The sequence below is a fragment of the Mustela nivalis genome, assembly GCF_964662115.1.
Source record: "Mustela nivalis genome assembly, chromosome: X".
NCBI classification, from domain to species: domain Eukaryota; kingdom Metazoa; phylum Chordata; class Mammalia; order Carnivora; family Mustelidae; genus Mustela; species Mustela nivalis.
Window position 1 is genome coordinate 29,733,709 of NC_139040.1, and position 22,432 is coordinate 29,756,140.

General features: G+C 47.0%; 1 protein-coding gene and 1 long non-coding RNA gene across 7 annotated transcripts in view; one reads left to right on the top strand and one right to left on the bottom strand.

The window, feature by feature from the left end:
• Positions 1–1,690: 1,690 nt before the first annotated feature.
• Positions 1,691–13,931, bottom strand: LOC309856097. The gene is made up of 3 exons (XR_014307066.1): positions 13,747–13,931; positions 6,162–6,305; positions 1,691–1,956 (listed from the first exon to the last, which is right to left on the bottom strand). It is a non-coding gene; the product is annotated as an uncharacterized lncRNA (long non-coding RNA).
• A 203-nt stretch (positions 13,932–14,134) lies between these two features.
• The window catches only part of LOC309856095 (A-kinase anchor protein 17B-like), a 28,239-nt gene continuing 19,941 nt past the window's right edge, over positions 14,135–22,432 (top strand). The window contains exons 1-4 of one of the 6 annotated variants that reach the window (XM_082716815.1): positions 14,373–14,433; positions 14,909–14,985; positions 15,959–16,037; positions 20,432–20,536. Coding sequence is in view for 2 of the 6 variants with exons in the window: in XM_082716812.1 (XP_082572938.1) it covers positions 14,243–14,433 (191 nt within the window). In the remaining 4 variants the exon portion in view is untranslated. Of the gene's footprint in view, positions 14,434–14,908; positions 14,986–15,922; positions 16,038–20,431; positions 20,537–22,432 lie in introns of all 6 variants that reach the window. The other 5 variants (XM_082716813.1, XM_082716814.1, XM_082716816.1 and 2 more) reach the window with 5 other exon arrangements.

Here is a 22,432-nt window from a genome sequence, read left to right on the forward strand (position 1 = left end):
TGGCTCAGTCAGTTAAGCATTTGCCTTCGGCTTGGGTCATGATCCCAGGGTCCTGGGATCGAGTCCCTAGTTGGGCTCCCTGCTCAGCGGGGAGCCTGCTTCTCCCTCTCCCTCTGCTGCTCCCTCTGCTGCTCCCCCTGCTTGTGCTCGCCTGCTCCCTCCATGCCTCTCTCTAATAAATAAATAAAATCTTAAAAAAATAAGTATTACTTTACTCTAAGGGATGGATACATAAATCCAGACATAGCTAGAGCTTCAGGTAGTGTAAATACACAAAGATGCACAAATTCCAACCTGAAAACAAAGAGATAGGCTGAGAAAGAAACAGACCCCTCTTAGCTAGATACATATGAATTCAGAAATTAATAAGGGGTCAGGTAATGCTTTTTAAAAAAGTTCCTGCAGGTTGGGGCATGTGGGTGGCTCAGTGGTTAAGTATCTGCTGTAGGCTCAGGTCGTGGTCCCAGGGTTCTGGGATCGAGCCCCGCATCAGGCTCCCCACTCTGCTGGAAGCCTGCTTCTCCCTCCCTGACTAATCCTGCTGTGTTCCCTCTCTTGCTGTGTCTCTCTTTGTCAAATAAATAAATGAAGTCTTAAAAAAAGTTCCCGCGGGTCTACAATTTAAATGTCCATCTTTGTCCCAAACTGTCGGAAGGCATACTGCTCTTCTTTCAATACAAATAACTTTTTTTCCCTTTATAGTTTGCATTACAACCCACTGAGCGAGGAGAGAAGCCCATAACTGTCAGTGAGAGTGAGAGAGAGGATTTGCATTTTCAGGGGGGAAATGATCTCTGTTTAGATATGCCAGCACAGAGAAACCCAGCAGATGTTTTTGAAAAGAATTGGACCATTTGACATTTCACTGGAACGAAACCTAGAAACAGCGCTAGGCAGGAAAAGCCAACCAGCACCATGTGAAACAAGCAAAGGAGGGAGACCAGAGTGTAAACTGATGTAAGATTTTTGGAGGGTGATTTGGCAATCTGCATGTTGAACATAAAACTGCACATACTCTATCCTTCTGCCTCGCCTTTCTGAAAAATTCAGTCCCAGAGCCATTGGGTGAAGGCATACCTGGATGACTGAATTGGTTAAGCGTCCGATTCTTAATCTCAGCTCAGGTCTTGAGCTCAGGGTTGTGGGTTCAAGCCCTGGGAGCCTACTTTAAAAATAACAAAGCCCCTGGGTGAAGCATAGTGGGATAGCCATCCATGGTGGGGAGTGTGGGGGCTCCCCACGGAGGTAGCATGGTATGAAGGGCGTCCCTGTGGAGCAGACTCGTAGGAGGGATCAGAGTCCAAGCAGGAGGACGTGAGGATGCTCAGGGGAGGACAGTTTGGTGTAGGGAGCAGAGCCTGAGAGGGCTGATGAGGGCCTCCCGTGATGGAGTGGCATGAAGTGTTAGAGGCTGAGTGGGATGAGGAGGACATCTATGTTGGGGAGAGGTGATGTGGGGAGTCAGAGCCTGAGGGGGCTGACAAGGGCACCCCCCTGATGGAGTGGCGTGACAGGGAGTGACAGCCTGAGTGGGACGAAGAGGGAATCTATGGGGGGTGGTGGCCAGTGATGGAGAACAAGAGGCCCGAAACAGGGCAAGCCTACATGGCGTTGGGGAGGGAGGCAGTGGAAGTGGGAGATGGCTTACTACATTATCTGTGTGTAACAGTTTACCCCCAAACTCAGTGGCTCAGAACAAACATTTATTAAATCAGTTTTTGTGTGTCAGGAATCTGGGCACAGCCTAGCTGGGTGCTTCTGGCTCGGTCTCTCACAAAGCTCCAATCTGAAGGCTCAGCCTGGGGAGCGTCTGCTTCCCAGCCTGATCACATGGTTGTTAGCAGGATTTAGTTCCTCAGGAGCTGCTGACAGGGCCTCAGTACCTCCATGGCTGTTGTCCCGGAGGCTCCCTCAGCTCCTTGCTCCATGGGACTCTCCACAGGTCAGCCAGCTTCCCTGAGAGCAAGTGAGGGGGGAAGAGAGAGAGAGAGAGAGAGCGCACAAGTGAGCAAGCCAGGCAATTTTAGGCCTATGACACCTATGGTGTTGCACAATGAAAAGCAGAAATACACAAATAAGACTACACCAAACTAAAAAGCTTCTGCACAGTAAAGGAAACAACAGAGTGAAAAGGCAACCTATGGAATTAGAAGCCAGAATCTTCCTGTAACCTTGTGAGTGAGTGACATCCTATACATTTTTCTGGATTCTGTCATTAGAAGTGATTCACTAGATCCAGCTCACGGTCAAGGGCAAGTGATTACACAAGTAAGAGAATACTACTAGGCAGGGATCGTTGGGGGACATCTTCGAAAAGCCATCCAAAGTGATCTACAGTTTTGAGGCAATTCCCATGAAAATCCCTAGGGTAGAATTTACAGGAATACAAACAATCTTAAATTTTTTAGAGAAGCACAAAAGACTATGAATAGCCAAACCAATCTTGAGAAAGAAGAAAAAAGCTGGAGGCGACACATTTCCTGACTTCAAAATATATTACAGGGTGACAGCAATTAAAATAGTATGGCACTGACATAAAAATGGACATATAGACCAATGGAACAGAAGAAAGAGCTTGGAAATAAAGCCATGCATGTGCAGTAAACAGCCAACTGGGGTGCCGAGAATACACAATGAGGAAACAATAGTCCCTTTAACAAATGGTGTTGAGAAAACTAGATATCCACACACAAAGAATGAAATTGGACCCTTATCTTGAAAGATACATAAAAATCAACTCAAAATATATTAAAGATTTAAAGGTAAGACCAGAAACAGTAGAACTCATAGAAGAAAACAGGGGAAAACTTCATGACCTTGATCTTGGCAATAAGGCCTATGACACCTATGGTGTTGCACAATGAAAAGCAGAAATACACAAATAAGACTACACCAAACTAAAAAGCTTCTGCACAGTAAAGGAAACAACAGAGTGAAAGGGCAACCTATGGAATGGGAGAAATTATTTGCCAAACATCATCTGGTAAAGAGTGAATATCCAAAATATATAAGAAACTCTTATAACCATATAAATAGTAAAAAACCAAATAGCTTGATTGTAAAAATAGGCAAAAGAATTAAATAGACATTTCTTCAACAAAGACATGGAAATGGCCAATGAGTATAAGCAAGCATGATCAACGTCCCTAATCATAAGGGAAATGCAAATCAAAATCACCTCATATCTGTTAAGATGGCTGTTATCACAAAAGGCAGCATGTAAATGTTGGCGAAGAGGAGGAGAAATTGGAACTGTTCATAGGATGTAAAATGGTGCGGCCACTGTGGAAAAACAGTATGGGGTTCCCTCAAAAAAAATTGAAAATTGCTATGATCCAACAATCCTACTTTTGGGCACAGAGCCAAAAGAATTGAAATTAGGATCTCAGAGAGATGTCTGTATTCCCACGTTCACTGCAACAGTATTCACGGTAGCCACAGTATGGAAATGATCTAAGTGTCCATCAATAGATAAGTGGATAAAGAAAATATGGTATATACATACAATGGGTTATTATTCAGCTTTACAAAAGAATGAAATCCTGGGGCGCCTGGGTGGCTCGGTCAGATAAGCATTTGCCTTTGGTTGGGGTCATGATCCCAGGGTCCTGGGATCGAACCCCACGTCAGGCTCCCTGCTCAGGTGGAAGTTTGCTTCTCCCTCTCCCTCCTGCTTGTGCTCCCCTCATCAAATAACTAACTAACTAAATAAAATCTTTAAAAAAAATGAAAGCCTGGGGGCGCCTGGGTGGCTCAGTGGGTTAAAGCCTCTGCCTTCGGCTCAGGTCACGATCCCAGGATGGAGCCCCGCATCGGGCTCTCTGCTCAGCAGGGAGCCTGCTTCCCTTCCTCTCTCTCTGCCTGCCTCTCTGCCTACTTGTGATCTCTATCAAATAAATAAATAAAATCTTAAAAAAAAATGAAAGCCTGGCATAAACAACAACATGGGTGGACCTTGAGGACATTATGCTCAGTGAAATCAGCTGATCACAGAAGGACAAATATTGCATGATTCTGCTAGGATGAGGTATCTCAAATAGTCAAATTCATGGAAACATGGCAGGGGTTTGGGGAAGGGTGGAATGCAGAATTGCTGTTCAAGGGTATAAAGTTTCATCGTGTAAGATGAGTGTATTCTAGTGATCTGTCCAGTCCTGTGCTTATCGTATGCCTAAAAATCTGTTAAGAGGGTGGAGCTCACATGAAGTGTTCTTACACAATAAAAAAGAAGAAAGAAGAATAGCACAGTGCTTAGGAAGTCATTTAGATTTTCGTTTAACCCAAGCTCCATCCAAACTAGCTATCCTACCTTGAGTAACTTACTGTCTCTGTGCTTCAATTTCCTCTCATGCCCACATCACAAGGGAAACTGGGAATTCAATGAGATTTTCCAGGTGAAGCAGGTAGAACAGTTCTTGGCGTATGATAAGCAGTCGATAAATGGTAGTTACTGTCGAAAAAGAAAAGAGGGGCGCCTGGCTGATTCAGTCAGTGGAGCATGTGACTCTTGATCTTGGTGTTGTGAGTTCAAGCCCCACATTGGGCTTAGAGATTTCATGGATGGATGAATGAATGAATGAATGAATGAAAGAAAAAAAGAAAAGGTACTTCCCAGCACAGTTACATACAGGGGGATGGATAAAATGAATACCTTATAGAAACCAGAAACTAGTTCTCTCATTGTCTCAACTTGTTAGAAATACAGAAAGCGATCACACTGGAATTAGCCCCATGGTGTTGGACAGGATACATCAGAGTGAACTCACGGTTAGATACATACAGAGATAGCTATAGCTATAGAGGCAGTTATAGATATAAAATCTGTGTGTGTGTGTGTGTGAGAGAGAGAGAGAGAGAGAGAGAGAGAGTGTATGTGTGTGTGTGTGTAAGCATGTGAGTAAAGGTATAGAAGTGAAGCCTCTGAGAGGGCCAGGGAGCAGCAACACACAGGTAATATCTACAACTGGCATCCAGATTTGGCTCCTAAACTTTTTAGTGGCTATTTTCCACTAAAGGGAACCAAGGTTTCTCAGAAAGATGGCTGATTTCAGGACGTAGTAAGCGAAAGCACAAGATGAGCTTGGACTATGTTGGGCCAGAAAGCAAGGAAGCACTCAAGGAATGATGGGGACAGGTCAAAGAGACCCAAAGCCAGCTCAAAGGCGCCCCCAGTGGCCAAATTGAGGACGACTTGGGCATCAAAGTAAATGACGAAAGGAATGGATTACAACCCATGGAATAAGATAAGAAACCATTAAATCTATCCCCACATAAATAAATGAAGTGAAAGGTTGATGAGAAATGGAAGACTTACACAGTTTCAAAGCACTTACCCATAAAATATTTGTGAATTACAAAGCATAACTTTCCAGTGGAGGAGCCTGACATATACCACTTGAGTCAAATGATCGTCAACTGAGCATCATGGATAATGGGACACATAGAAATCGCACTCCACCCTGATGGGGTGTGGATTACAGTGCCCCTTCTATCACAGTCCTGCCAAAGATGCATAACCTGAACCGAATCACGAGGAAATATCAGACAAACCCAAACCCAAACATTCTCCAAAATAATTGGCCTGTAGTCTTCAAAAGTACCAAGGTCTTGAAAGTCAATGAAGGACCAAGGAACTGTTCCAGACTCAAGGAGGTGAAGACAATGTGACGATGAAAAGCTCCAAATGGGGCGCCTGGGTGGCTCAGTTGGTTAAGCAACTGCCTTCGGCTCAGGTCATGATCCCAGAGTCCTGGAATCTAGTCCCGCATTGGGCTCCCTGCTCTGCAGGGAATCTGCTTTTCCCTCTGACCCTCTCCCTTCTCATGCTCTCTCTCTCTCTCTCTCATTCTCTCTCAAATAAATAAAATCTTTTAAAAAAAAGAAAAGAAAAGAAAAAAGAAAAGCACCATACAGGGATAACCAATGAAGCTTGAGTGGGACATGAGGATTAGATGTTAATAATCTATTGATAATTTCAAATTAATAATAATTATTATTAATACATAAAAATAATAATAAAACAATCAATAAATCTATAATAATCTATTACTGCTAATTGCCTGATTTTGAGGGCTGTGTCATAAATAGGAAGATATCCTTGTTGGCCCCCAAAACCACACTGAATTATTCAGGGGTGATGGGACACCAGGTTGGTAACTTACACTCAGATAGTTCAGGAAGAAAAACCCAGGACATTCTGTTCTTTAACTGGCTGGTTTAGCTGGTGAAGCATGTGACTCTTGATCTTGGTTGGGATTATGAGTTTGAGCCCCACGTTGGGTGTAGAGATTACTTAAAAATAAAACCTGAAAAAATATAAATAATAAATAATGAAAACAAAGGCATGTCTGAAAGGCAGAGACAACTCTGAGGGACTGTTCCAGATTAAGGGAGGCTAGATGCAAATGACTAATATCATGTCTGATCCTGAATTATATTCCAGAAGCCCCCACCCTCAGTTCAGGAACAAAAGAAATATCGTACTATCAAAAGGAAATGATAAAGCAAATTAACAAAGTGTTAACAATTGAGGAAACTTGGGTTAAAGAAACACGGAAGTTCTTGCAACTGTTCTGTAAGTCTGAAATTATTTTATAATAAACAGTGACTGGGGGCACATGGCTGGCTTAGTTGGCGGAGCGTGCGACTCTTGATCTCAGGGTCATGAGTTAGAGCCCCAACACGGGGCATAGAGATTACTTAAAAAAAAAAAAAAAGTTCTTGGGGCATAACATCTTTGATCTGCTCTAGAGATAGGACTGTGATTGTCAAACATTTCCTCCCAGGCTGCCTTCCAGCATGTGTTCCCAGTCTCTATTGCTATAAGAGCAGATCTTATAGCACACACGTACTTGTTTTGCAGCCACCCAAGACATGATTCTGTGCTTAAGTCCATTTCTTGTCAAGCTGGGAAAAAACCAGTTACCAAAAAAGCACACACTCTTTGTTCTGGCAATTCCTCTGCCAAAAAGAACCCCGCATGTATATAGAGATATTCATACATGGATGTTGACTGTGGCATTATTTGAAATAGCTGAAGACAAGCCTCCATCCAACTGTTTGTTGACAGAGGTTTTTTCCCTACCGTGAAGCACCATGTAGCTGTTAAAAATAAGGAGTCAATCACCTCCCACCTGTTAGGATGACTACTCTAAAACAAAACAAAAGGAGACACACCAGAAAATAATGAGTGTCGGCGAAGATGTGGAGAAACTGGAGTTCTTGTGCCCTGTTGGTGGGAATGTACAATGTTGGGCTGCTGTGGGAAATGGCATAAAGCTTCATAAAGAAAAATGAAAAACAGAGCTACCATATGACCCAGGAATCCCACTTCTGGGTATATATCCAAAAGAACTGAAAGATATTTGGACACCCATGTTCATGGCAGCACTATTCACAATAGCCAGGAGGTGGAAGCAGCCCACAAGGCCACTGATGAATGAACGGGTAAATAAATGAATGGATAATGGATGAAGAAACAGATGGATAAATGGATATGGATATGATGGGTGAATGGACAAATAACTGAATGGGTACATATGAATGGATATGAATGGAGAAATAAAATGCCATGGGAAAACGGTGGTAAAATGGGTATAGAGTGTCAGATTTGCAAGACGAAACAGGTCTGAGATCCATTTTGTGCATATACTTAACACTATGGAACTCTACACTTAAAAATGATAACAAGGGTAAATTTTATATTCTGTGTTTTTTACCACGATAAAGAAATGAGTAAATCTAGATGTTTGCTAGCGAGAGATTCCTGAGGGAGATCATTAAGTGAAAAAACAAGGGGTAAAATGGTGTGTATGCTGTGATTCTGTATTTGCACGGAAGTGTGTGTTTAAAAGATACATGTTTGCGGTTCTCGTTAAAAATTCTGGAAGGATAATGTAAGAAGCTGGTAATAGTGATTACTTGTAGAAGTAAGGCTGGGGATTCAAAAGGGGAAAACTATTTCTACTTTCTCATTTTACCTTTTATTTTAATGTCTTCTGTACTTTTTTAAACCACATGCATACATTATATTTATAATAAGTGTTTAACCTTTTATTTTATTTATTTATTTGTCACAGAGAGAGCACATGCAGGCAGAGTGGCAGGCAGAGGCAGAGAGAGAGCAGGCTCCCCAGTGAGCAGAGAGCCCGATGCGGGACTCGATCCCAGGATCCCGGGATCATGACCTGAGCCGAAGGCAGCGGCCTAACCGACTGAGCCACCTAGACATCCCATGTTTAACCTTTTAAATCATAGCTTACAATGTGCCAGACATTATTCCAAGCCCTTACATGGAGTAGCTCATTTAATCTGAAAATTATGAGGGAGGTTCTTTAATAGTATTATCCCTATATTATAGATGGGAAACAGTCTCACAGGGATTAAGTAACTTGGCCAAGGTGACACAAGGTCACTCAAGGTGGTAAGTCCTCCTTGAGTCCAACTCAGGCAATCTGATGCTAAATCCTTCCATTTCAAGTACTGCTCTATGCTATCTGTAAAAAGGATTCATTTCCTACTGTTAAAAATCAATGTAAGGGCACCTGGGAGGCTCAGTCAGTTAAGCATCTGCCTTCAGCTCAAGTCATGATCCCAGGGTCCTGGGTTTGAGCCCCACATTGGGCTTCCTGCCCAGCGGGGAACCTGCTTCTCCCTTTCCTTCTGCCTGCTGCTCCCCCTGCTTGTGCTCTCTCCTCTCTCTGTGCCAAATAAATAAAATCTTTTTTTTAAAAAAAGATATATATATATTATAAACACAATGCATGCTCATTAAGTATAAAAACCCAAGCTAAAGGGGAAAAAATCTAAGCCTTGTTTTGCCATCCAGTCTATGGTAGATGCACTATTTTTTAGTCTGATTGAGATTATACTGAACATACAATTTTGTGTTCTGCTTGTCTTCCTCTCCATATATTGTCATTTTCCGTTTAAAGTCCCATTTCTTGGGGCACCTGGGTGGCTCAGTCAGTTAAGCGTTGGACTCCTGGTTTTGGCTCAGGGCACGATCTCAGGGTCCTGAGATCAAGCCCCACGCGGGGCTCTGCATTCAGCGGGGAGTCTGCTTCTTTCTCTCTGTCCCTTCCCCACACTCACGTGCTTGCTCTCTCTTTCTAAAATAAAATAAATATATCTTTAAAAATAAATAAATAAATAAATAAATAAAATACCTTTTCTCAAGTCCCCTCATTAGAGCTGGCAATGAGGGCCCCACATTCATTTCAGAGAAGAGGCAGAGTAATAAAAATCTTTGGGAAAAAAAAGCATGGAAATAAAACAGCAGGAAGAGGAAAGCATGGGTCAGCAATTTCTAAGGAAGGACTTCCCTTGTCCATGAATGAGAAAGTCTAGATTTTATTTTTTCCCTTCTTTCTGTATCTTTATTGTATTTAGGACTATTCATATTGGGACAGTTTTTTTTTGGGGGGGGGTCGGTATACCTAAGTGACTGTGTCTGGGGAGCAGCAGGATATTGTGGAAATTTTTTGGGGAATCCAACTCGAGGAAAACCAAAAGAGGATAATTGCTGTTTTAAGCTACTACTACGAAAAGAAAAAAAAAAAAGTGTAAGTGTAATGATGGGGAATCCTAGAGTGTTAGAATGTTAGACTAAAAATAGATTATCTAGCCCAATTCCCCCTCATCTTACAGATGGGAAAACTGAGCCCCAGGGAAGGAAAATAAACCCCTGCAGGCCACACAGCTACTAAGGCAGAGTCTGGACTAAATCTGGGTCTCCTGATTCCTCCATCTCTCTGTTTTATAAAACTTCTGAAACCCTTTAAAACCAATTAATTAATCATTGTAAGAACTCGGCGAAGTAGGTTAGCGTTATTTATTCTGACTTTAGAGCCATTTACTGAAAAAATGACAGACGTCCATAATTGAAAACTGATTCTACTGTAATTAAACATGTTTTTAAACAGTCCAAAAAGAACAGACGATTAAGCAGGCTTATCATCTTGGGAATTAGCTTTCTTTTTCTTGCATAACCAGTTTAAAGATCACCACTTCTCACCTGGCAGCTTAAATTCCTTTTATATTAGGCATAAAGCCTGTCTTTGCTTAGTAAGATTAAGCAAACACGGAGTCATTAGATTAGCTGTATCTCAGTGCTCTCAGCAAATGAGCTGGTGGGGGAGGGGTAGCAGGGCACCCACGACTTGCATAAATTATTAGAATGCGTCCATTTGTCTGCTGGTTTTCCTTCCCAATGACTTCCTTAGGCTGCAGTTTCTTATCTTCCCTTTTGTTATATGGAATAAGCAGGGGGATGCACAATAGGCTTATGGAATTGAGTTTGGTAATTTGTATCTGAATATGATAAAACAGTTCACCAGGGATGCCTGGGTGGCTCAGTTGGTTAAGCAGCTGCCTTCGGCTCAGGTCATGGTCCCGGTGTCCTGGGATCGAGTCCCACTTCAGGCTCCTTGCTCCGCAGGGAGCCTGCTTCTCCCTCTGCCTCTGCCTGCCATTCTGTCCGCCTGTGCTCGCTCTCTCTCCCTCTCTCTCTGATAAATAAATTAAAAAAAAAAAAAAAACAGTTCCCCAAAGCAGACTTTAATTCAGCTTTACGTAGAACATTCTTTCACCATTAGAGCAAATGAGATGGAATTTTTAGCACAAAATTTGAATTGAAGTGCTTGCATTAGAGATCCAAGGAATAGGTAAGTTTGGAGTTCAGGGCATCTTGTGCTGACTTTCTCAGATTTTCTTTCTCTGCTCTCATGCTGGAGCGCCTCCTTTCCAAAATGTGCCTCTAATGCCACAGTTATTTCCTGCCACCCTTAAAAAGGCCCAGGGCCCCCGTGTCCTGATCTTGACCTGTAGGAGGGGAAAGATTATAGACAGAGCTGAAAGAAACCTTGGAAAGCATCTCATTTGATTTTATTGATGGGGAAACTGAGGCCTAGAGTGACCCGGTCTCTTGCCCAAGGTTAACAGCAGAGCTGGGATTTGAATACCCCGAGGAGTGATTTAACGGAGATGAGTCTCAGCTTCCTCCCCCGTAAAATGGAAATCAAGAGATCTTACTCAGGTTATTTTTTTTTAAATAACATTAAAAAAATTAACATATAATGTGTTATTTGCCCCAGGGGTACAGGTCTGTGAATCATCAGTCTTACACACTTCACAGCACTCACCACAGCACCTGCCCTCCCCAGCGTCCATCACCCAGCCACCCCATCCTTCCCCCTCCCCTCCCCTCCAGCAACCCTCAGAACTCGGGTTATTCTGAGGATCAAATTTGACAACATAAGTGAAACCACTTTGAAAACTGCACCTTCAAACGTTTCTATTGAGCTATGCTGCTTTCCTTATGCTAAATAATTAAAAAATGCTAGCATGTGGCTCTTCCAAGTGGGGTTTGCATTTTGAAAGGGAGGGATCCCGAGGACACATTTCACTCTAGAGGAAAGAAAACAGTGGACAGAGAAGCATTCTGGGTACCCCTCAAATGCCTTAGTCATGTGGAGACAATTTTTTCACAGTGAGAGCACAGCCTGCTTCCAGAGGCCAAGGAGCTAAGAAATTTAGCTGAAAAACTGCCCACATAGTAGTTTCTAGCGCTAGGGTGGGGTTTGATTAAACTAACTTAGAAGTCCCTTCGAACACTGAAGTTCTGTAATTACATGATTCCAGTGGATTCACTTTTAAAAGCTTTATCTATTTATTTAAGGGGGGAGGGGCAGAGGGAGAGGGAGAGAAAGTCCCAACGGAGTGTGAGTGCAGAGCCCAGCATGGGGCTCCATCTCACAACCCCAAGACAATGTGTGCTGAAACCAAGAGACGGACACTTAACCACCTGTGCCACCCAGACGTCCCTGGATTCATTTTTATAACATACAGTCAGTCCTGTTCATGTGCTTTCTCTTCGGACCCAGAAACATCAATGCCTACGGTATGTTATAAATTGCTATCCTGATCTGTTTATCTAATTGTTTAAGACGTAATTGACCGATAATGTTGTGTAAGTTCAAAGCGTACAGCGTCGGTCTGATTGATCCTGATCTTAAAAAAAGAAAAAGGAAGAGGAAAAAGAACCCAACATAGGCAATAAGCACGTACTCTCTCACACACCGAGCATCTTAACAACGAGTTGGGGTTTTGTAAGCTAAAGTGAAAGAAATGAAGGAAAATGGCCGTGACCTCTGGCCTTCAAACCGTCAACCTTAATGGAATGAGGCTGACTAGTATTGAATGATACTCTGCAAGGAAGACAATCCCAGTCTCAGCTGCCTGGAGGAATCTGAAGTCCAGTCATTAGAAATAGCTGCTTGATGTCTGTACGGCGATGGGAATGGAAGCAGAATCATTACCCTCTCCTGGGAAGCACCTGATGAAGGGATCAAACCAGATTTTTAAAAATCACGTTGTTATACCTCCCTACTTGACACATGTAGGTGCTCAGGGTAGTATTCAGTGAATGAATCAATAGGTCAGGATTAGCGGGGTAGGGAGCAGGTTATTCCAGACTTTGTATCAAAGGCATAGAAATGGTTGGAGAGCGCGGCTCATTTGAGAAACAGCAGGAAGTCAGTCGATCTCAAGTATTGAGTGCTCTGTGTTGGAGGTAAACCAGCTAGTAATGAGGCCTGGGCGGGTGAGGCCAGATCACCAAGGGTTTCACATGCTCTGTGGGGGTTCTGAAGCTCGTCCTGGAGGCCAAGTGGGGGGTGTGTGGAAAAGGAGGAGGAAAGGTTTTGAAGCTGTGGGTGGGCTTTTAGGCTGGGTGGGGTGACAGGATTATTTTCGTGTTTTAGAGACCACTGTGGCTTCTGGTGTCAGATGGATGAGGACAGGAGCCCTGGAAGGCCGCCCAGGGGGGGTACAAGCCGAGGGGTAAGGTGCTCTGTGAGGAGCCTCTTTGGCCGTTCTGCACACGGGGTGAGGGCCTGAGCTTGGCGGTGGGAGCAAGACAAATGGACAGAGAGAAGTACAGAAGGAGCCGGCAAAGAGGTCTTGATAGAAAAGAGTGAAATTAGCACCCCCCCCCAAAAAACCCCAATGACATTTACCAGCTAATCAAGTAGAAAACAGAGCCTTGTGTCAGCAGCAGCAGTGAGAAAGAGCCCTGGGGGGTTAGCTGACAGTAAATCTAATATTCTTCAGCTATGATATGGCAGTCAGGAAAGCAAATGCCATCCTACGGAGATGGAGTAGAAAAATCTACCGTCTAGACAAGGGATGTGGCGGTTGGGTCTGCTCTATGCAGAAGGGTCTGTGTCCTGGGGCTGGCGGTTGAGGGGCGGGGAGAGACTTCTTTCCCAGATTCTGCTTTTGAAAGATAATAAAGGAAGTGGCGTAAACTCAAAGAAGAGCCTTGAACTTAGTTCTTTGGAGCAACAGAGCCTGGAAGAACTGTGGGGCCAGATTTGTTTTCAAATTGTTGGGCCCTTGTGGAAAGGGGGGCAAAGCTGGCTTTGTGTGGGTTCAAGGGGGCGGAAATTATCAGGGGGCCGGTTTCACTAAACCTCGTGCTACCCAAGGGGCTGTTCAAGGTGTCAGTGAGTCTTTGTCACGGGAAGTCGTCCAGCCTAGAGGGCAGAGCCCCTGTACACAGGACAAACAACAACAAAACGCAAACCAAAAACGCAGCATTCCGGGGACAGAGTCAGTGGATGACCTTCGAGATTCCAGCTGACCCTGTGATGTGCAAGTATTGGCCAGGCGCGCGTACGTTTTGCGGCAGCCCTGCTGGGGGATGAGGACAACAGTACCTCTCTCATTAGCTTTTGAAATACTCACATTCAAAAGAACAGGTCGCGTGGGGGGTCGGCAGAGCAGGTGAGCTGCAGCCTTGAAATCACTGTAACTTCGTGCGGGGGGGTTGGGGGGCGGGGGAAGCCTGGGCACAACCTCGCCATCGTCAGGAGCAACCGCGCAGTGGGATAAACTTTGGCTGCAGCTTTGCCGCACGAGAGGGGCGGGGTTACTTGAACGGGTCCTCAGGAGAAGGAGATTGGCCCCGGGGGAATCGAGGGGGCGGGACTAGCCCATTGTTGCCATTGGTCCTGCGGGCCAGTTGAGGGATGGCAGCGAGGGGGCGGAGCCGGCCAGAGGAGGCAATTGGTTTGGCGAGAGCCCACCGAGGGGAGCGGGCGGGCGGGCGAGCGATTCCGCAGCCGGGAGCCGGGAGCCTGGGGCCGGGAAGCCGCGCCGCGGCCAGCCCGCTAGGGCCGCAGCGGGGCGAGGGGTGTACGGGGCGTTGGCACGGGGGCACGCGCGTGCGTCGCTGACTTGGATGCGGCGGGGACGCTTGTGCGCGGGGTGCGCTCGACGCGAGCCATTCAACAGCTGGCCTCGCGGGCCACAGTCGCAGGGAGCGACCGGGAGCGTTGGCGGTTGCGACTGCGGCGGCTGGAGAGAGGCGGCGGGAGTTCCGCCACCCCAGCAGGGACCCGAGTGGAGGCGCGGCGGCTCCTTAGACTCCCGGTAAATGTCCCCCGCTCGGCTCGAGGCAGGCAGGCGGCCACGTCCTGCTGCGTCTTGGCCCTGGGCGCCCCGGCCTAGGGGATCTGCGGTCCCTTGCAGCCAGAGCCACGCGGGGCCCTCGGTGGGGACAGGGGAGGGGATGCGCGGAGACCCGGGCCACCCCAGCTGCCCCTGCAGCGTCAGGTTTTCTGGAGATGTGCTTGGGCTGTTCCCCTGGTCCTTTCCCTGCTCCCTTAGTCCGTGCCGCACCTCCTCGGGCCCTGGCGCCGCACTAGGGGGCGCTCTCGCACCCTCTCCGGGGCTCCCTCGGGCCCCTCTAACAGCAAAGGTCACTTGAGGCACTCCCCTGGGGTACGCTGTCTGTGGCATCCCGCTTATGGGAACTGAAGGTGCCCTCTCCTGTTCGATCCACACGCCGGGGGCCAGGGCTTCCTCCCCCTGCTCGGCCGGCACTCATCCAATTAATCATTAGCAGGGCTCCTCCCCCTCTGCCTGGCTGATGACCCGGTCCGTGGCTACGGGGACTTGTCAAGAGTATCGCTTGAGATTTTGGTACGGGTGGAATAATACCATTTCCAGTCTGCCTGGGACAGCAGGACTCACCCACAAGGCTCGAAGCACCGGGTCCTGAGCTTGGGTTGGGGGTCAGCGGGGCGAGGGGAAGGAGCAAGTTGGAGAGGCCCAAGCTGTAGGGGAAACTACCATTCTCCAACTGGGGGGTGGTGCGGGGTGGGGGGGAGGTGAGGGAATTGGGGGTAGTCTTCATCCTTGGGACCCGCGTCTTCACATTTGTTCTCCTGCCTTTACTGCGATTTTTTTTTTTTTAAGCCAACCATTACTGGAGAACTTTCCAGCACAGCTAACGCTGAGGCATGACTTACTTGTGTTGGGAACACTGGCTTCTTATCTTTCAGGTCTCTTCATTTTCCCTGTGTCTTTTCTAGTTTGAGAATAGGGTCTCAAAAATCATGCCCACGTTGTGCTTTTTCCCCTGCCTACCTTTGCTAATAACTTTGCAACTTCCTGCTGTGGAAGTAGTGCGAACTTGTACACCATGATCCATGGGCTCGGTCCTCAGGCTGAGGAAGCCACTCCTTGGGATTCTCTGGTCGGGACCTCTCAAGGGTTTTTGCGTGTTTGTTTGTTTTTTTGGTTGTTTTTTAAAGAACTCGGCCTTCCAGGAGTCACATTTTTCTGTGCCCTGTTTTTGTTTGTTTCGGAGGGAGTCACTCAAAGCCCTGGTAACTGGAAACATGGGCTAAATTGCAAAAATGCGTTTTTACTCCGATTCTTGTTAAGCCCAGAGAAAAGTGAAAAGTGACAAGTAGGATAAGCCCGCAGGCTCCGGGGCCCGGGAGATCCCAGCCATGGTGCTTGTTGGAAGATGAATGGGCCCGACTGGAGGTGGAGTCACACGGGGGTGGGAGACAGGGCCTACAGAAGCCATCCGGCTCCCATTGTGAGCCATGGGCTTTCCATTTAATCCCAGCCAAAGTGACACTTGCCATGTGGCCCATTTGTCCAGGGTTCCCCCATCGTACACTGGTGTGAAGAGAGTGGACCCTGACTGGATTCGTGTCTCATCTCCAGCATCAGAAGGAGAGGTGAGGAGCTGAGAGCAGGGACTGTGAAGGTGGCGGTGTGGGGGAAGGGGAGAGGCTGTTTCTCTCTGTCACTGGCTCTGGCTCTGTGTGGCTCTTCCCGGCATGCATTTCTGCTGCTGCTCAAGAGGGGGACTTCTACAGAGTCGTTTCAGAGCCAGGGTTGTGTTACTTGTGCAACTCTCGGATGTCGTGTCCGCTTGAGCCTCTGTGAGTTCTAGGTTATAGCCAACGTGCTCTTGGAATGTTAAGAAGCGTTAAAGCCAAGCTGGGAACAGGTAGACCGACGCCGGGGGCTCAGCCTGAGCAAATGGGGGCCGCGTGGAATCCACTGGTGCTTTTGCCCAGAAGAGACAGCGTAAGGCTGCGACACTTAGAGGAGGGGGAGGTCGACCATAATAGGAAGAAGGGCTCACAACAGCTTAAGTATATTATTTGTATCGTTTGCCTTAATCCTTCCTGATTTCTGGAAGGTAGGCACTATGATGAACCATCTTCGGAAGCTCAGAGAAGTTTGGTACATCACCCAGGGGCTTGAGGGCAGAGTCTGGATTTGAACCCGGGCAGAGTCTGGATTTGGCATGAGCCCTTGAGCTCAGAAGCACTGTCCTGTTTCTTGTGACAAAGGCTTCCTAAAGGAGGTGGGAGGTGAGCCAGGCCGTGAAGGGTGGGTGGGATTTATATACCCAGAGAGAGAACATCTGGCTGAAGGGTTCACTGGTTTTGAGTTTGGAGGAGCTCAAAGAAGGCTGGCCCAACTAGAATGGGGAAGGGATGCAGGAAGACGATGAACTATAAGGCTGCTGAGGTGGGGGTGGGGGGGCTTGTGTTTTGGAGAGCCTGGCCAGGAACTTGGGATTTGATGTCGTAGTAATTAAGGAGTTTCTGAGAGTTTTTCGCCAAGGAAGAGCACAGCAAAACCTGTGTCAGTCCCTTGGCGGGCCCTCCTTGGGTCCCTGAGCCTATACCCCATCCCACTGTTTCTTAAGAAACTTGCCCAGTTGTCAGCATATTTAACTCTTGTTTTTGAATTTCCTGAACCCTCAGGGAGCACCAGTTGCCTGCAACCAAACAGATTCCAGGGTTCAGTGTTTAGAAGGAGCAAGCTAGGAAAGGGGCCCCAGATCAGCCTCAGATGGGTGTGCCTCAGCCTGCACAATATTTAAAAAAAAATTTTATTTATTTATTTGAAAGAGTGAGAGTGATAGAGATCACACAGGGAGAAACAGGGTTCCCGTTGTGCAGGGAGCCTGACACGGGGCTCGATCCCAAGACTCTGGGATCATGACCTAAACCGAAGGCAGACGCTTAACCTGACTGAGTCACCCAGATGCCCCAAGCCTGCACAATATTTTAAAAAGCCATTGAATTAGGGGTCCACACTGAAAAACCAAAAGACTGGCTCAGTCAGTGGAGTGTGCAACTCTTGATCTCACTTAGGGTCATGAGTTTGAGCCCCACGTGGCGGGTAGAGAGCTCAATAAAAATTGGGATTTCCAGTTTCTCTAGAAACATCAGAAGGCTTGATCCACATTCTAGCTGCAGAGGGTAGAGCTGTACATGGCAGACTCCCTCAGCTGGGGCCCAGTCCTGGGACCCCCCCCACCCCCCGCTGCCGCTGAGGGCCCCAGACCACTGCTCTAGGGAAACAGGCCCCTGCTCAGGAAGACTGATTCAAGGTCAGCTTCTGGTCTTACTAATTGCTGGACATGTAGTAGAGCTGACTCTGGAATGGGAATAAAGTCTTCCACATAGGGAGGTCAGTGTCATTGGGGACAGTCTGGTCTGATGGCCAGGGCCTGAGCGTTACCCACATGGGTAATGGGCTGGGACTTTGAAGCCCATGATGCGAGGGCCCCAAGGAGACATTTTGGCAGGACTTGCTGTTCCCGTTCTCATCCTTCACTTGGGCTCAGGTTTTCTTTCTGCTGCCTACTTGATGGGTAGAGCGGTAGGTGGAGAGGGTAAAAAGAGTTCAGGGGGAGAAAAACAAGTCAGGAACAATGACCTAGAGACTAGCGTGTTCATCATGTTAATCCCCAAGTCCCCGAGGGTGCTCCCTGCGTGCTGGAGGGACAGGCATAAGCTGTTTCCCCACCCTGGCGTTTGGGGTGGTGGGTTCTTCATTGTGTGGAGGACGCTTAGCACCTCTGGCCCCCAGCCGACCACGTGGCAGCGGTGTCCTTCCTTCTTCCAGCTCCTGGGACAACCTGTACAACCCCCTGTTGCTACACGCATCCCAGCGCTCTTGAAGCGGGCGGTACTAGCCCTTTGGAAAAGCGTAGAAGCATATTCCTGGGGCCTCCGACACCCCTTTCACATGAAAGGATATTCACACCCTTTTCACTTCCCTGTGGCCCAGAAGTATCCTCTGCGTGTCACGGCACTGGCTATTTTATTCCTCACGTTCTGGTTTGTCTTCATTTCTTATTTTCTCCAGACTCCATTCTTTGGGGGTGACTCCTCCCCATAGCCCCCACACAAAGGGTCTTCAATGGAGTGGTTGCTCCGGAGGTCCACTGGGTGGCTCTTGACAACATTTGTTCCCTGATGAACATGAATAGCTCCAGAAGCCTGAAGGAGCATTTCGCTGTTAAGCTCTAGGCGCTGTCATTGGTATTTTCAATACAGAAGTAACACCAGTGAAATGTAGCAGATGTGCCTCGTCTCCGAGGTAACGGTTAGCCTTACGAAGTTCCTGCCACGTGCCAGAACCCCAGACATGGTTCTAGGCTCTGAAGATGAGCTGGTGACCCAGACTGATGCCGTCCCCGCCCTCAGGGAAATTCTAGACTGGGGATGAGGGCTGGGCAGGTGCATGTGACAGGCCACGTTAACAAGCGCACGTGATACTTGAGCCTGTCACTGTTACAGTGGAAATAAGATGGGTGCTATGCTCCATCGGGGTTGGGGGCGAGGCAGGGGGCTGGGCTATTTAAGAGAGTGCTCAGGGAAGACTTCTCTGAGGAGGTGATATTTAAGCCAGAGATCCAGAGCAGTTAGGGAGAAGGGTACAAAATGAGTAGAAGCAAGTGAGCAGGGCCTGGCTTTTGAGGGTTAGCCGTTTGAATGGTGTTCGGAGCATGATGAGAAGCCGTCGGAGGGTTTTGAACAGAGTGACACGATCTGATTTGAGGTTTAAAAAAAGATCATTTTGCCTGTCACTTAGCAGACAGAGACTCTGTGGGGGCGGGAGAGCAGGAGAGACTAGTTGGGAGGCTGTGGCAGTAAGCCACATTCCAGATGGCGCGGGTTTGCACCCCAGCTGGCTGTGGGGGCAGCCGCAGTGGTGGATGTGGCCTTGGAATGTGGCAAAGCTGGGGTCAGGAGGACTCGGCTCAAAGGTCGAATGTGAGGGGAAGTGAGGGACAGCTCCTGGTTTCGAGACCAAGCGCCTGGGAGGAGGGTGGCTGTGGTTCAGGACATGGGAATCACTGGGTGCGGGAGGCAAGCGAGGGCAGAGAGCAGATTGCGGGGCCATGGAACGTAAGAGTTCTGTTGTACTTATTAGCTTGAGAGATGAATGGGACCTTCAGCCTGGGGACATCGAACAGGCTGTGGATTATCAACATGGGCCGGGATCCAACCTTTGATTTCTATTTAAAAGCATAAAAAATGAAGTGCAAACTCAAGTCATTTCAGGTGGGCCCTTTAATACTGCCGATGTCACGATAAAGTGCCATCATCTTTCACAGGATCAGATGGCCAATCTGTCATGAGCTATATAAGCCCATTCCTGCCCTTTGATGTGGTGACATGTTTTGAGGAAACGATGTGTTAAGAGACGTGAACAAAGAAGTTCATAGTGGTCCCCTTTCCCATGGCCGTAGAATAGAGTAGCAGTGGTACCCCTTTGGAAGGAATGCTCTTTCAGTCAAAAAGAATAATTGGGGGGGCGCCTGGGTGGCTCAGTCTTTTAGCATCTGTCTTTGGCTTGGGTCGTGATCCTAGGGTCCTGGGATCAAGCCCTGCATTGGGTTCCTTGCTCAGCGGGAAGCCTGCATCTCCCTCCCCCACTCTCCTTGCTTGTGTTCCCTCTCTTGCTGTGTCTCTGTCAAATAAATAAATAAAATCTTAAAAAAAAAAGAACAATTAGAAAATGCAAATCCTCAGAGGTGGGGAATTAGCTAACCAAACACACAGCAAGTCTCTCCAGTACTTCCATATAGAGCTTCTCCCTATATAGAGTTTCCACAGAAATTTGCAGCGGCTGTGGAAAAGGAGAAGCACATTGACCATGTTGCTATTAAACAGGTACAAAAGTGAGGTCGTGATGGTCTGTAAGCACAGCTGTAAATCTCAGTGCTCTCTGTGCCCAAAGTCGTCAATATCCAGGTGCCTTATTCTTTCAGACCATTTCACCTGCTTTTGACTCCATTCCCCTTTCTCTCTGACAGTGTCCCCCCGGTTCAGATGCCACGACGTAGCAGGCTACCGTGATGAGTTCCCACAAACTGTGGCTTCTCCAGTCGGTCCTTCCTTGATCACATTTCCACCTGAAGGTATTGGGGAATATCGTCTTCTGTAGGACTTGTGGTCAAATAAGTTCACCTTGGGATTATGAAGAGGTTGGGAGATAACTGCAGCTCTCAGGAACCGCTCAGTTGTGCAAAGCCCTGTCCCATGTAAGGCTTGCTTTTCCCCTGTAGGGGGCGAAGGGTGGGCGGGGTTTTGCTGGTCATTTTCAGATGGGAAGGATAACCTGGAGAAGGAAAACACTGATGATGTCATGAGACGCACGGGATAGGCAAAACCTGTCCCGTGCCTGTCATGGGATAGCAGGAGAGACTCATGTGCATGTACACGCGTGCTTGCGCGCGCACACACACACACACACACACACACATACAGGAATACTACTCAGCCGTAAAAAAGAATGAGATCTTGCCATTTTTAACAACATGGATGGACCTGGAGGATATTATGCTCAGTGAAATAAGTCAGAAGGAGAAAGACAAATACCCTTTGATACCACTTATAAGTCGAATCTAAAAACCAAGCCTCATGAAGACAAGCAGAATAAAACAAAGCAAAACCAAATTCCTAGATACGGAGAACAGATGAGTGGTTACGAGAGGGGAAGGGGGATGGGAGAGGAGCAAAAGGGGTACAGGGGGCCAAGTGTACGTGATGGATGGTAATAAGATTTTTGGGAGCTGTCACTTTGTAGTGTGAACAGATGTCAAATAACAGGGTCATACACCTGAAACTTAATAATTTAAAAAAATATTCCAACTGAACTCTCCCTTAGAGCAGATCTTCGTTGAGATTCTCCCTCAGCAGGACTCCAGAATCCTGTGGTCATCACTAATTTATCATTGCTACATGGCTGTGGGTCCCCAGAAGCCCCTTTCTGTCTGTCCCCAAAGCCCCCAGTGCCTCACTAATTGAATTGCAGTCATTTGATGGGCCCCGCATGGGCTCTGTTCCTGCTATTGCAACACTGAGTGCCACTCATTTTAATGATGTGATCTTTGATTATGTCAAGATCAGAGCATATGGTCAGCCTCAGTTTGAAAGTTGTGGTTTGGGTTAATGATGCGTCAGACACGTGAATGTTTATCCGTGACCTCTTGACTAGAGAGCTAGGGAATATTTCTCTTTGTTCAAGAGTCCCTGTGATTCTGTACTAGCCAGGAAACTGGAAAGTGGCCAGGAGGCTTTGACCTGAATACATTTTGGCTGCCCCATTGACTATAAATACATTGATATAATCTTATCCATCTTACATGTGTTCAAAATGACTAACTTTAAAGTTCAGAGGCCTGGAAGGAAACAGAAAGAGGATATGCAGTTGTGCAGATTGTCCATTTCCTTTTTTTTCTCCCACTGTTTTTAAAAAAACACGCCTCATTGACACGGCCTTTCTAGCACTCTGATAGCAAATATTTGTGAGCGTGAGGAAAAGCAAGAGAGGGTGAATGACACATCCTTAGCTTATGATTGAAATACTTTTAAGGTTGTAAAGTTATACGTCTGATCTAAAAGCCCCAAGACATGGGGCACCTGGGTGGCTCAGTCGTTAAGCGTCTGCCTTCGGCTCAGGTCATGATCTTGGGGTCCTGGGATTGAGCCCTGCGTGGGGCTCTCTGCTCAGTGGAGAGCCTGCTTCTCCCTCTCCCACTCCCCCTGCTTGTGTTCCCTCTCTCGCTGTCTCTCTTTCTGTCAAATAAAATGAATGAAAATCTTAAAAAAAAAAAAAAGCCTGAGGCAGAACAGAGGACTCTTTCTGAGTATCTTCTGAAGTGAAAGAAGGTGTCAGAGTGGCTTTGGATGCAGACCTGGCAGAATTTCTGTAATATTCACTGCTGGTCAAAAGAACCTTTTTACAATTGTGGAGACATCTCAAGACCGGTTTCTTTTTTTCTATTCTCTTATCCTATGCTGTTTGGTCAGTT